Source organism: Panthera tigris, chromosome B4 (genome assembly GCF_018350195.1).
Source record: "Panthera tigris isolate Pti1 chromosome B4, P.tigris_Pti1_mat1.1, whole genome shotgun sequence".
Lineage (NCBI taxonomy): Eukaryota > Metazoa > Chordata > Mammalia > Carnivora > Felidae > Panthera > Panthera tigris.
Genome location: NC_056666.1, coordinates 40,187,362 through 40,202,420, shown reverse-complemented (window position 1 = coordinate 40,202,420; position 15,059 = coordinate 40,187,362). Strand labels below are relative to the sequence as shown.

Here is a 15,059-nt window from a genome sequence, read left to right as displayed (position 1 = left end):
CAGAGACACTAGGGTCTACTCTTCCTCCTTAAGCAGTGCCTTGACCAATCACTATTGCCTGCCTTTAGCAGTACCTAGTGCCTAAAACTTCTGAACCTTTTTGAGATTCCAGCATGAGAGGGCTTGCTTTTTTTCTCTGCTGCTTTTCACTGCAGGCACTTGGTGTTCAGCCATCACAGCTTTGCTAACCCCTTTACCCACTGTCTGTCTTCTAAGATATTTATTAACATCTCTTATACACTGCTGTATTCATGACTGTTTTCTTTAACCTTGTGGTTTTGTTCATTCTAAAATTCATTCGCTATCATTTTAGTCACGTTTCAGAAGGAAAAGAGATATATACACGTGCTCAATTTTCCATATTTAATTAAAACCACTGATTATTCTTTACTAAAAATTTGGCCACGTTTTCTGATTACTGCTATCTGGAGGAAAAGTCTCAATTTTAGTTCTGATTCCAGACTGTCCCTTCCTCCATCCTTCCCTCCTTCTCTCTTTTTTCTTTTTCTTTTTTTCTCTCTTTGATTTTTTTTTTTTCTTCACCTCTCCTTTTGCCCTGACCTACAGACAGGGTCTCAGCCAGTCCAAACTATTTGGCTTCAGAATCTTTAGGCTTCACCTAGATTTTTCTCAATTTCTTATTATCACAGAATTCTTGCTTGCTCTTTTATTATGAAATACTGTATTTTACTGTTGCTTCTATGGATCTCAATTCATTCTTTAAATCCTTCTGTGATGGTGATGGTGATAATGATGATGGTGATGACAGGGACAAGGATAAATATATTTATTGAGCTCTTAGCATGTACCAAGCCCTAAGCTAAGCATGTTACAGAGATTATCTCCTTAACTGACCCTATGGGGTAGCTGATATTTATTTTCTCATAGATAAGAAAATTAAATCTTATGGAGTTTTAATAGCTTGACCAAGAAAATATAGCTGGTGAGTTGTGAAACTGGGTTTTAAACAATTATTTTCTGACATCAAAGATCAGACTTCTACCCACTACACTACACTACTATACTACATCTTCTTGATGACAAATGGTAGTAGACAAGACACTGATCAAAACATTGTTTTGAACCATTATATTTCCACTAACTGTGAGAAGCACTTTCTAACAATGGAATGCTATACCTAATGATATTGAGAATGTTCTTCTGGAAACACAGGGGTTAAATCATCTTGTGTAGGGAATGTGGGGGGAATTCCTGCATTGAATGGAGCATGGACTTCAAAATCCCTTTAACTTTTCAAGTATATGATTCTGACTGTTCTGCTATTAATTCTCCTCCCAACTATCTCCTAGAAACTTTTTCTTAGATTGATTAGCAGAATTGGTACCTTGTTCCTTTACCTAATTTCATTCCCTATGATTGTGCGTTAATGGGAAGTATGAAAAGACCATATCCTCAGGCATATTTTAGCATTTAATATTAAAAATAAAAATATTAATTACCTATTGAATGCTTACTATGTCCAGATATTATGCTAAGGATCATATAGACATTGTTTCACTCAATTCTCATCCAAGCACTGAGAGGCTGGGCCATTATTATCTTGGTTGACTTAGTCTCCTTGGGCTTCCATAACAAAATATCATAGACTGGGTGGCATAAACAACAGGAATTTATTTCTCACAGTTCTGGATGCTGGAAAGTCGAAGATCAAGAATTGGTAGAGTTTGGTTTCTAATGAGGGCCCTCTTCTTGGCTTGCAATAATCATCTTCTTACTGTGTCCTTCCTCACATGGTGGAGAGAGAAAGATCACTGTCTCTTCCTTTTCTTATAAATCTACCAGTCCTATTGGATTAATACCCCAGCTTTATGACCTCACTTAATCTTAATTACCTACTAAAAGCCCTGTAGTCAAATGCAGGCACATCTGGGATTAGTGCTTCAACAGGTGAATCTTGGGGGACTCACTTCAACCCATAAGAGTAGTTGACAACATTTAGTTTGGATTTAATGAAAAATATGGTACTGTTTATGTTATTAAGACCTGAAAATGTTTGAGCTTGGAGGAAAGCATCTTTCTAGTACTTTCTAGGCATCCTCTCTTCCCCATGAAGAGGGTGGATAGATCACCTGTTAGACAATAGGATGATCTCAGCATTTGGCAAGAAGGGCCAACTCTTTTACTGCTCATCAAACAGTAGGAAGAATTCAGTTTCTTTGGTTTTGAAACTGACCCTTTTTGGTTTTGACCAAGGTTTTGACCCTTTTTGGGGGGAACCTTTCCTTATCCTGTTGAAAAACCCCAGGTTGGGGCGCCTGGGTGGCTCAGTCGGTTAAGCGTCCGACTTCAGCTCAGGTCATGATCTCACAGTTTGTGAGTTCAAGCCCCGCGTCGGGCTCTGTGCTGACAGCTCAGAGCCTGGAGCCTGTTTCAGATTCTGTATCTCCCTCTCTCTGCCCCTCCCCTGCTCATGCTCTGTCTCTCTCTGTCTCAAAAATAAATAAACATTAAAAAAAAATTTTTTTTTTTTTAAAGAAAAAAGAAAAACCCCAGGTTGTCTTTAAGAGAAAAGTAGTCTTTTTAGTGTCCTTCTGTGTGTCCTTGGAGCAGAGATAACTGCAGTGTCACAAAGCCTTAGTTTTTCTCCTCCTTCTGTCTGTATAACTAACTCTGTCTTCCAAAGGCTTTTAGTGACTGGTCCATTTCTTTTCCAGGAAACTAAAGAAACTATTTCGGAAGCTGAAAGATGAGACAGAACCTGGAGAAACTGACTCAGCCCACTCAAAGCATCCAGAGCAGTGGGACCTAGACTACAGCTTGGAGCCATACACTGGACTGACTCCAGAGTACATGGAGATGAGTAAGATCCTATTATCTTTCCTTTTACTGGGGGCAGGTTCACACAAGGGGTCTGCAAAAAGGGCTAGGGAAGAGGGTAGGGAAATGACTGGGGCAGTCTCTGCTTCTTCCTGGGCTTCATGGCTACACAGTGTCACCTTCAGTGCCACATGGAAGTTGAGGGTGGGTAGGGCAAAAGGAGTCCTGGAATGAGAACCGAGAGCAACTCTGTCACCACCTTGACACTAGGGTAATATCCTTTTCTTCTTGGGCTTCCTCTCCTCATCTATGATATGAGAAGTTTGGTCTCTCAGGTATTTTACCATGGTTTCTGGCATTGATAAAGCTGAAAAGGAAATAGTGAAGTCTGAAATTTAAGAATAGATTGTCATCAGGAAGAGTAAGGACACATAGCATCTTTAACATGGAGAATATAGAAGAGTCCGCTACTCTACTCAAGTGGGGCTGGGTAACATGTCAGATTTTCTCTTAAAAAGTTGGGATGATTTGTGTAGGGGATGAGAGGTATATTTCTAGTGAGAGAGCCTCTCCTTGTTCTTGGATAAGGCTTGAAAGTAGGAGTGCGGGTAGTACAGGCTGGTAGAACACAGTCATTTCAGATGTGGTTTGGAAGCCATGAAATCTCCATGATAAATGTCCCAACTTAGATAAGCTGCCTTCAGACTCTTGGTTTCTTGTGAATAATCCTGACCTTTCATTGGGGTAGATATTTGAGAAGCCTCTTCATAAGATTTGAAACTGTTGAATTAAAAACATAGGACCAAGAGGTCAGCCATATCATCTAAACATTTATTCAATCCAGAATGTATATGGAGAAACATCAGTGGGACCCATCAGAAGAATCACTTGGAACTTTGTCATTGGACCTGTTATTGTGTTTGCATAATGGCTCCTGCCTCCTTTGGTTAATCACTCGCAATAGGGGGGTCACAGATACCTTTTTGTGCACTGGGTCCCTTGCTTATTATTTCTAGTGGATATTTCTCCTCTTCTGTTTATAAGAATGTGTATATGTATGTTAAGGGCAGAGGGATGGACAGGGTCTAGATTAGATGGCCATAAAATGTCTGTTCTAGTTCTGAGGTATCTAAAATTCCAGGAAAAATTTGTACTTTATAATCTAAACAAACTTATCAGAAGAGAAACAGTTATATCTGTTTTGGGAGCTATAGGGTAGGAAAATATCAAGACACAGTTTATGGAAATATGTAGCTCCCTTATGCTTTTTCCTTTATCTAAGTACTATCTCTGATCCCTCTCCAGCACTGAGCCAGGTTTTTACACAGAGGTGATCACTCATACTCCAGATGCCACCCAATGTCTGCCATTCTATCAGACAGAAATTGCTACCAGAAGCTGAGACTTCCATTTGGGAAGGGGCTTACATTAAATATGGCTCCCAACCCCCACCCTCCAACGTTACTCCCCTACCCCCACCACCCAGCTATCCATGTAGGTCTTCCTGGCCTGTCTACCTGTCTGTCTAGATAGCTGGCTCTTTCAAAGGTTCCTCTTGTGAATCCTTAAGAGCAGAGACACTTGAGCTCTACTCTCTGGGTTCAAATCCTGGCTCTGTGACCCAAGTATTTGGACAGCTTTGGTTAAGTGGCTAACTTTTTATGTGTGTCAGTTTGCTTTAGCTGTAAAAAAAAAAAAAGATATTAATAATAATATCTACCTCGTAGGATTGTTGTATTTAATGAATTAGTATCTGAAAAGTGCTAAGAAGAACATCTAACACATATAAAAGCCAGGTTTGTCGAGTATTGCTGATTCTCTTAATGGTCTTGAACCCTAGGAAAGCCACGTGCAGGGATATAGGCTGAACTTTGTCAGCCACCTTATCACTGAATGGACATCCACTATGTGTTCAGACATGGGCACTTTACAAAGTAATGAGAAGAGGGGAAAAAACAGCGAGAACTAGAAGATTTAGTGGCTTCTGGAAGAAGTTTATACCACGATTGTAGAGAGTGAAATTCATTCTGTAGATTAAACAAAACACACACACACACACACACACACACACACACACACACGTGCACGCACACACAAAACTACTTACAGGTTATAAGGGAACAAAACAACCATATAACAGAAGGCTTGAAAATAGAGAAAAGAAGGGAAAATGTCTCCCAGACTTACCTCATTTCAGCCCAATGTTTACTAGCATTTTGGTGCCATTTCTTCTTAGACCCTTTTTGTTATGTATATGATTTTTAAAATAAAGTTGTGATCACATACACACATTTGTTGCTATTTTCCAGTTAGCATTAGATGAATAAATATTTCCAAGTTGTCATATAATATCCAAAACTAAGAGCTGCATAATAAATGACCCCTCTAATAAATGTACTGTAGTTCATTTGCTGATTTTCCAGTGAAACACATTGGAGACTCACTTTCTGATTCTTCCCCTATTTTGGTAATCTAATATATATTATCTCCATGCATATAATCCTTTCCATATTTGCTAATGATTTCCTCAAGGTAGATTCCCACAGATGTGATTACTAGATCTAAGTTATGGCCATTGTATAGTTCTTTATTTATTTATTTATTTTATGTATTCCTTTCTAAAAGGATTAGACCAATTCACCGAGCCACAGGCAGTGTACAAAATACTCTTCCAGTGAATACAAATTATTTAGTAGCCTGAAGTAATGTGATATGAAGGAATTATCAGTGCACAGTAAGTTTGAGATGCTCAGCCCCCTGTGGCCACCTCATTCCACTTTGTTGATTTGAATATTCCAGACTTCTCCTCCTTCAAAACTTAGCTTTTCATGGTGCTTTCCCTGTGAAGTCTCCCTAGATCAAGCCCCATTCCTTCTGAGAGGAATAATTAATTATTTGCCTTTCTGTCCCATTACATATAGGTACACACACTGATGGTGTATCTTCCAGAATTATGATAATACTGGTCACATATCTGTTCTGCAGACCCAGACTATTAGATTCTAAAGAACAGTGTGTAGGAATCATGGCTTATTCATCTTCATGGCCTCCATGACCCAGCACATTTCCTGGCATATAACAGACACTCAGTGTGTCTGATAAACAAATATGAGTAAATGAATGAATGATTTCTTAATTAGTGAGGGAAGTTTTCTTAACAGAGGTTAGCTTTTAACAACTTTAAGTGGCAAATGAAGGATCATTTTCAAAGCGGGGCTTGGTTGATTGTGGGTGGGTCAAGGATGTTTTGAAGAGATTTCCAGCCGTAGGTAGGAGGTCGGGCTTGATTCCTGAGGTCCTTCTGGTTCTGACAGTCTACATATTAATGATAAGAGTAAGGGAGAGCATTCCAAGGAAAAGGACTCACAAGTTCAAAGAGTCTCCTGGCCACAAGTAAGCATTGACATAGCAAACGGTGGTTTTTGGGTAGATAGGGCTTAGATAAAGACCTGGTACGTTAATTTGTCTGAAGATGAGACAAATTTGCGTTTCACATCAGGCTGTAGGGAGCAGTTGTAAAATCTTAGCCAGTGCTGTGACTCTGTTTCCCTTGAGGAGATAGGCAGCAAGTGTGGAAGGGAGGTAGTAAGAAAGACTAAGGAAGGAAGAAGAAACACAGGCGCACTCATTCACTCATTCATTCATTATTTCATTCATCAGATATGTGTTAAACATATAAAGGGAGTAACAAGTTTGGAAACAAGGACAGAGCCTTCAACAGTTCAGGATGATATTGATTCAGTCAACAATGCAGTTGATACTGATTCAGGCTTCTCTAGAGGAGGAAGCATGAATCACACATGGGTTTTCCAAGCTGGGTTCCACAGAAACTCACTCCCAGCATTCTTTAGGCCATTTTGCCAAGCTGTCAGCCACTTCAAAGATGTGATTATTTTATTTCATAGTTTATATAGGTGCAAGAGCTATGTTTCTGGCTTAGAGTCCTTTTATTCCTTTTGTCTCTGGAATATACTCTTGACCCTTGTGAAGAGAATATTTGTTCCCATGTACAATCAAAGACCAGACTGCAGACTAAACTTTACCAAACATTACGCCATTTAGCAACATAGGCTAAGTGAGGGTAGGGGTGGGCTCTGGAGTCAAACCACCAGACTTCCAGTCCCAGGCCTGCTATGGCTAGTTACATGACTCTGGGCTGATGCATAAAGTCAGCCAGGCTCAGTTTCCCCATCTGGAAAGTAGATTTGATGATAATAGCACCTACCTTACAGGATGGTTCTGAGAAGTAGGTAATGAAAATAACATAGTTAAAAAACAGTGCTTGGTCCACATAGGCTGTCTATGGATATGAGTTGCCACTGTTCTTGTCAAGAGTCCAATTTCTTTCCCTTTAATCTAGGAATTGACTAAAAACAATTTAAAGCCCTCAATGTAGTGAGCCCTCAATGTATTGACCCATTAGTATAGGGTTGGGCAGTAATGTTGAAAGACTGTGGGTACCAGACTCCAAGGCAAATCTAAAAATCACACTCAGAAGTCTGAGAGGTAAACACTCCAAGATGTTTGTCTTTTCAGAGAATCTAAGCCCTTAGGGTTCTCCTTGTCAAGTCTGGCATCGCAAATGGGCTCCTTTTGTCATCTGTTTATCTAAAACCCGCAAACTTTTGTTCCTCCAGTCTTCTAAAAAATAATCACTATTGTCTTCCTGACTCAGGAATTCAATTCTCCCCCTAGAGCCTTCCTTCAGCTTCTTAAATAGGCCTATCCCCTAGGCCTTTAATGTGGGTGACAAGATGAATTTTTTCTGTCATTCACATAGTTGTTAGAGGAAACCTCATTTTTCTTGGTCATGAGTTTACATCCTGTCAAACTTTAGTAGAAAGGGAGGTGCATTGAGCTTGGATATTTACTTACTCATTCATTTGGAGTGAAGACCAGGTCATGACTTTGGAGGGCCAAGGGCTGTCCACCAAGACTTGTAAGAGTCATCCAGCAGGTGGAAACGCATGGGGTAGGTCCCAAAGATTGCAGCGCCCTCCTGAAATTGCAGACTTGAACTTCTGGGTTCAGAAGGAGCATCACTGCATTGGCACAGACCTTGTCTTCTTCTCCAAGATTCCTATCTGGCTTCGCATCAACGCCTGCTGAGGAGAGGATCAGTATGATCCAGGGCCTTTTATATTCATGGCTCCTTCCCTCACTGGCTTTGCCTCTACTAAGAATTTTGCATCCCCACTCAAGCCCTCGCCCTTCCTCCTTTTTCTTCTTCTTCCACTTCTTTTTTTATTATTGACTGTGTTCCCTATGCTGTACTTTTCATCTGCTTGACTTACTTATTTTATAATGGCAAGTGCCCACCTCCTTTGCATGACTCCAAATGCGTCCTAACTTGTCCCCTGCCTCCTTTTTCCCTCTTTCCCATTTCCTTTTTAAAATGGCTTTGCTAAGGTACAGTCCAGAGCATGTTCTCTTTTGTATGTAAAATCCTTCAATGTGATAGAGTTCCCTTAAGTGAAAGTTCCAGTGTCCTGCACGTATAGCTTATAAGAGCATCCTCGTGCTCCTTGTGCTGGCTCTGCGCATGAACACCTGCTTATCTGCCACCACCAGGTCTGGGTTTGCCTGTGCTAGTTCACCTGCCTGCAGCAAGTTCTTGCTGAGTTGCTCAAGCTCTAACCTGTCTCTTGGAAGCAATTTCTTCCATCAATGGCTCCTCTCTTCTCCTACACCTGCTTTGGTAGAGGAAAAAATGTGAGTTTGTGGGGGCAGGGGCCCCCTTATCCCTCCCTAGTCTCACCACTTGGCACTATTCCTGGAATGTAGTAAGTAAGACCTCAATAAAATGTGTCTTGAATGAATGGCACTTTAGCTCCCTTCCTTCAGTGGCAGAGAAATAGAGGCCCTGCTTCTTTCTATCCCACGATATTTGGGCTGGCCTCCCTTTTCACTGTGGACATATTTATATATATTTTTTATATGCAGCAATTTTCATCTCCCAAGACCAAAGTGAACCACATTTATTATCAGGGCTTCCCTTAAAGAAAAGTCACTTCTGGCTTTAATTTGTTCCTTTGCCTTCAGGGATCAAGTCATTAGCCAAAACGGACAGAGTGGAATGCTCTCTCTCAGACTTGGATTTAAGCTCAACTCGGATTTCACGTCTTCCCTCTTCGGTGCCCCCTCCTCGGCTGTCCCTGGGAGCATTGCTGCTCCAGGACCTGTGCCAGGCACTGGGGGCACAGAGGCAGTAAGTGGGCCCCGGGCCCTCCAGGACCTCAGGGTCTAGCGGCAGAGTGACAGGGGCAGAAGGTTACATGAAAGGGCCTTGTTGTCACACACACACACACACACACACACACACACACACACACACATACACAATGCAGCTGACTGTGCTTTCTTCAGAGAGGCTAGCCCTTTCAAGCTTCCATTTGATGGAGCAGAGGTGTATTACAGAGAATTGTCCATTCTCTTCTTTGTTCTGGCTCATAATTGCCAACTGACCAAACTTCCTTGGGTTTGGAACCCATGTACTGAGGCAGAACAAACTCTGGCCTGGAAACAAGCGACTCATCTCCCACCCACTACCTCAGGCTTGTTTTGAGACAACAGACAGGCCAGGGGGAGACATTTCTCAGCTCTTCTGTCCAGAGACTCAGCTCCTGTGTGACCATTTCCTGTCTTCCCAACCACACGTATGGTTCCCCCTCCCTCCAGGCCCCTAGCTGAGAAATCTCAACATCGCTGCTCATTCACTCTTCTGTCTCCACACACCTCCCATCCAGGCTCCCATCATTCCTCTGGGATATCTCTGGAGGCTGCTTCTTCTGCTCAGCCTCTTAATCTCCTACACCTGGTAGTTTTTTTCCTGCCACACCCTCAACACAGCCCCTTGCAACCACCACCATCTCTCCACTGCCCTGTTTCTTCTTACGAAGGTTAGCATTGGTCTTGCCATCCGTTGTTCTAAAACTTCCAGCGTTCCCATATCTTTCCCAAGGCGTTCGTGGGACATTGTTTCATCATTTAACCCTAGGCCCTCTTACGTATTCTTGGGTCCAGCCAAAATGGACCCCAACAGACAATTTATCACTTATAGCCTTCATTTCACTCCTTCCTCCCTGCCCTGGAATCCCCTTTGCTTTCTTACTCTGCTATCATCTCCTTCCCAAAACAGCTTCCCTCCCATCCCCCTCCCTTCCTGCTCCTCTTTCCCCTCCCCTTCTCTCCCATTCCTCAGGATTTTAGCTGTCCCTACTCCCACCCCAGGATTTCAGACAAGCTGCCTCCTAAGACAGTAATGCCTCTGATACTTCTTGGTAACTGATTTCCTAGGTGGCAGGTTCCTGGAGCCACAGGGCCTTGCACACAGCATGGGCACTGAAAACACACCAAAAAACCCTGTAAAGGAGTGACTGAACAGGAGGGTATCACTTATCTGGCTCTGCCTTTCTCTTATCTAGGCTGAAACAACTTACTTCTAGCAATGCTACTGTCAGTTCTCACGTATTAATGGGCTGATAATCCACTGAGTGGATTACCAAGAATTGGGGGTTTTCCCTGTTTCTCTTTCTCTGCCCTCCTCCTCCTTTCCTGTCTCCCCTCTCCCTCCTCCCCTTTGCTTTGGCCTTCTCCCCTCCCCCAGCCCAGGCCTATTATGTACTCCTTTCCAGTGAGTAAGCCAAGGAAATAAGAGAAGGCGTAATATGAACCCTTCCATGCTGCTCATAGGTAGCAGCCCTGGGAAAGCTTGCCTAGAGAGAAGACCCAAGTCCACAAATGTCAAAACCTTGTTGGAGGCAATAGTTTCTGCCATCTCTGTGGATAATTAAGCTTTGGTGGTGGTGATCATATCACTGGTTCTGATTTCTCTGCACCTTTGTCTTCAGAATGAAGCGTGCTTTTCTCTTCAGATGATCACTGTAGGACAGAGCAAGCAATCTCTCTCCTTCCCAACTTCCCAGGGTGTCCGGTGAGAAGTGGATGTGAATCCAGTTCTGCCTTTAAGTGCACGTGTGACCTTGAGCACCTCCTATCATCTCTCTGAACCTCACTTTCCTCCTCCACATTAGAGGGAATTAGACCAGATGGTGAGTTTTTCCTTGCAGAGACCTGACCCACTGGTCTGCAGTCACAACCAAACGTGTAATATATCACAACTTAGGTGCTCCTACTGATAATATAGTTTAAAAATATAAGGTAAAGCAGAGGCAACATCACCCTCACTTTCTCACATTTCTAGATTATTTTTGAATGAGAGAACAAAGAAAGTTTCAGCATGCACAAAACCTGGCCACCCCAATGGAAGTGAATGGTGCACGTAATCATTTTTCACTGAGTGTCTTGACAAGAATAAAGAGTTTCAAACCACTGGACCAGGTAACCTCCAGGGTCTCTTCCAGTGCTGGCATCCCAGTTCACATATCCATCTTAGACAGTGTATGTTGAAGCCAAGAGGCCCAGGGAGTGATGCAAGTTGCCTCAGGTTGCCCCACAGACCCGTTAGTGGGACTGAAGCCAGAGCCCCTTCCTGGATCATTGTGTAAGAGACTTTCATGAGGACTTATGGGAACTTGGGCTTTAGCGGAGGGATAGGGGTAGGGTGAGGTATCCTTCTTCCTTCCCAGTGGGCTAGACCTCCTAATTCCAGAAAGGCCCTTGTCTTGGGCTTTGAACAAAAATGAGAGCAGTGAAACCAAAGCTGCCCACTCCCTCTGGTGTGCCTGACATGGTGATCCCTGGCCCCGCTCTCAGCTGTCGGCTTCCTTCCCCGTGATCCCCAGGACCACCCATGCAGACAGGAAGTGCGCTGAGCCCACTCTGAGCCTGTCAGTTGTAATGGTGAGGCACGTCATCAGTTGAGGGAGGCAGCAGAGAGAGATGTATTATATTTACATTTTTCTAAATTGAACTGGAACCGGGGCCCAGCAGGCATGGGGGAGGGGCCATGAGGTGAAGGGGAAGCTGGGAGTTGGGGGGTGGCATGGGGGGCTTGCTGAGAGTCAGCCTGTGGAGGGGGCACTGGCGGTAGGGAGCTACCTCTGGGCGGCACTGGTGGTGGGGATGGGCCAGCCCCAGACAAAGAGAAACCTGAGAGTGAGGGATTAAGCTGGAGAAACCTGTGAGGAGAACAGCAAGCTTTCGAGGGAATCTCCAATATCAAACCCTTTTCCTGAAGAGCTTACTAAAAAGGACTTCAAGGGTAGTCGCCCACCCCCATCTCTGAGGGGAGGAAAGAATGCTGGCCCAGGAGCAGGCTGTGACATTAATCATCACTGTCCCCAACCCCAAAATGGGGCTTCAAAGCTTTTTGGCCACAGGCCCCTCACAGCCCCATTGTGGAGTTTTCCTCAGGGCCAATGGGAGGAAATTCCTGAGTTGCTTTAAGGCTGCAGGCAACGTTAGTTCTCTGTTACTTGCCATAGTTCCACTTGTGTAGAGTAGCTTTGGCATTTAAGAACGTGGGCCCAAATTTAATTCTATAAGTTCCCAAAGAATCTCTCGATCAAGTTTATTGCCAGTATATCAGATAAATAAGTGATACAATTGAAGACCAGTGGCCTATGTTCATATTCATGAAACTGTGAAGGGAGCTTCTTGAGGTCAGGATTTGTGTTTTATTCATTCATAGCACCTAACCACCAGGCCTGGCATACAGTAGGTGCTCAATGAATGTTTGAAAAGGAAAGAAGAGGAATATAGAATGAAAGAGGTGATTCTGTAGTGTTGGACCTTGAAGACAGAGTGACAATTGGACTCCACAGACATCATTGTTCATCAGAGCTCTCCAGCCCCTCTGGCTGTGTTGATTTAGCTGGCACAATCTACCCCTGACTTCCCCCAACCAGGGGCCAAGAATCCTTATTTTCAAGTGCTTATGATTAGGGAATGGTATCCTCCCAAAGGCAGGCTTCCTAAGGCCATACAAATTGGTAGACTTGTTAATCATCTGTGTAGTTCAGGCAAAATATTCTATGTAATAGTCAGCTACAGCTATGATAAAGCTTTGTAACAAATGGCCCGAAGTCTCAGTGACTTGCAACTGAGACAGAGAATAACGAGCAATGGGAAGAGCTGGCTCCATACCTCCCTGAGTATCCTCCCCTGGAAATGACCAGGTAAAGGTAGCCCCTTACTAAAGAAAGAGTAGAAAGCTTCCAATAGAGCAGTGACTTCGGTGACACCCAGGATCCCTTCCATATTCTGATATTCTTTGGTCATGGATAATAGAGACCACACTGGGTAATTTCCAAGTTTCTAACGGGCTGGATATATAAAACTAGTCCCAGGGGTGCCTTAGCTGTAAGTGATGAAATATTCCAGAGTATCTGTACAAGCATCAGCACTGAAGCTCGATCATTTTGTCACAGAACTCCAAGATTGTGTGCTACGAGGCAATGGCTCAGAGAATCAGGAAATTCCTTTCCCTGAACCATCCTGTTTATACAAACTGAGTCATCTCACTGGACAATCAGGCACCTGCCATCTTCTCCAAATGGCATTTAAACACAGTTCAGGCAGTATCCAGGGTGTCATTCCAGTATTTCTGGGAAGTAGGGTGAGTCACAGTTCATGTTCTCTCTCTCTCTCTCTCTCTCTCTCTCTCTCTCTCTGTCTCTCTCTCTCTCTCTCTCTCTCTCTCTCTCTCTCTCTTTGAAGTGTACATTGATTGTCACTTTCTGTACTAGGAGTCCCTCTCTCCATACATACTTAAAAGAAAAGACAAGAGTATATTTGGATATGATACCCCTAAGTGTACTACAGAAGGCTTCTGGTGAACAGAAGATGCCCAGTCAGTGCTTATGAAATGAGTGAATGAATGAATGGAAGGCAGTCTTTAAGGTTAAATCTTACGGAGAACACCATCACTTTATCATTTCTCTTCTTTCTGGAACACCCAGGAAGCTCAGAGTGAACTCTGTTGCTCAGCTGTGGCCCCATAATAGGTCCTTAGAGTTTGCATATTTGTTTCTCCCTCCTTTCTCTGTCACTTCCTTTTTTCTAAAATTCCATAAACCTCACTATGTGTTCCTTTTGTTGACTTTTTTACAGCCCTTTGGGAAGATGAAAGGGGAAAAGAATAAAGGAAAAAGGTTCTTATTCATTTGTTACTTGGGAACTTCTTTCCAATCATGCCTAGTTTCATTGCCCTTCTGCCTCACTGACTGTGTTTCCATGGCCCAAAAAGGTATATGGGAGGATTGACAGATGGATGGATGGATGGATGAGAGGAAGGAATGAGTAACTGGCCTTCACATTCCCGTTTTGCAGGTGGATAAAGTAAACAAGCATGAGTAAGCCAGGTCATTCATTTGTTCACAATAAACATTTATTGGAAATTCACAAGGCTGTTCTTTGAAAATCAGAAATAAATCAGTAGATCTCACCAACTCAGTTCTCTCTTGTTTTAAGATGCTGAACTAGATCCACTGATGTCATTTTTTTGAGGGGGCACAAATTCAGGCCAGACAGGAGTAATGACACGGACAACAGCAGGGACAGCTCTAGTGCACCAGTCATACAAGACATGTGAGTGAAGGTGCTTTGGAGAGTGAAAATATCAGCACAGATGCTGGTTCATTGTCTGACAAGAATATTAGAAATCAGATTGGAGAAGATCCAATAAAGGAAACCTAAGAGATGTGAGAGTGGACACAGGGCCTAATATTTACATTTTTGTGTGAGGAAAGGATATTGAATTATGTTGGCATCAGAAACTATCTTTGTTTCCCATCTTAATCAATTGCTAGGTAAGTGGCCCTGGGAAAATTATTTCATCTGAGACTCAGTTTTCTTACTTGAAAAATGGAAATAATAATAATACTTGACACTAAATATTATTTTATGAACCAGAGAGCATGGTGCCTACACATGGTAGATGTTTAAGAAATGTTGGTTGAAGCTCCATGAAGTCTGAGCGCTTGGAGTTTTGCTTAAAGGATATGGAAGGGGAACAATGGGCAGATTTTTCCAGAAGACCATAGTGTCCAGGCCTTTAAGCCCCCTGTGGCTGAGAGTCACATTCTCCTGCCCTTTTCTGTGGTCGTCAGCACACTTCATCTCTGAAGGCTCCCTTGACCCTAGCCTCTGCTCCCAAGGAGGGAAGAGAGCTGCTAATGGACTGGCCTGCATCATACTATCACCCAGAGTTCTGCTGTTATAGCTAGACTCTGAATTGTTGAAGAGCAGGACTCTCAAAAGTCACTGGATCTTCTTTCCCCATCTGAAGAAACTAGTATTTCAGAATTTGTGTGGGGGTGAAGGCAAAGTGGGGATTGGGTCTCCCTTAATCACAAAGAAAAGAAAATATGCCTTGCTGA

At 43.0% G+C, this 15,059-nt stretch overlaps 1 protein-coding gene across 1 annotated transcript in view; it reads left to right on the top strand.

The window, feature by feature from the left end:
* Window positions 1-15,059, top strand: part of ANO2 (anoctamin 2) — a 318,443-nt gene that overhangs the window by 283,842 nt on the left and 19,542 nt on the right. The window contains exon 18 of the mRNA XM_042993671.1: window positions 2,676-2,821. Within this exon, the coding sequence (XP_042849605.1) occupies window positions 2,676-2,821 (146 nt within the window). The remainder of the gene's footprint in view (window positions 1-2,675; window positions 2,822-15,059) is intronic.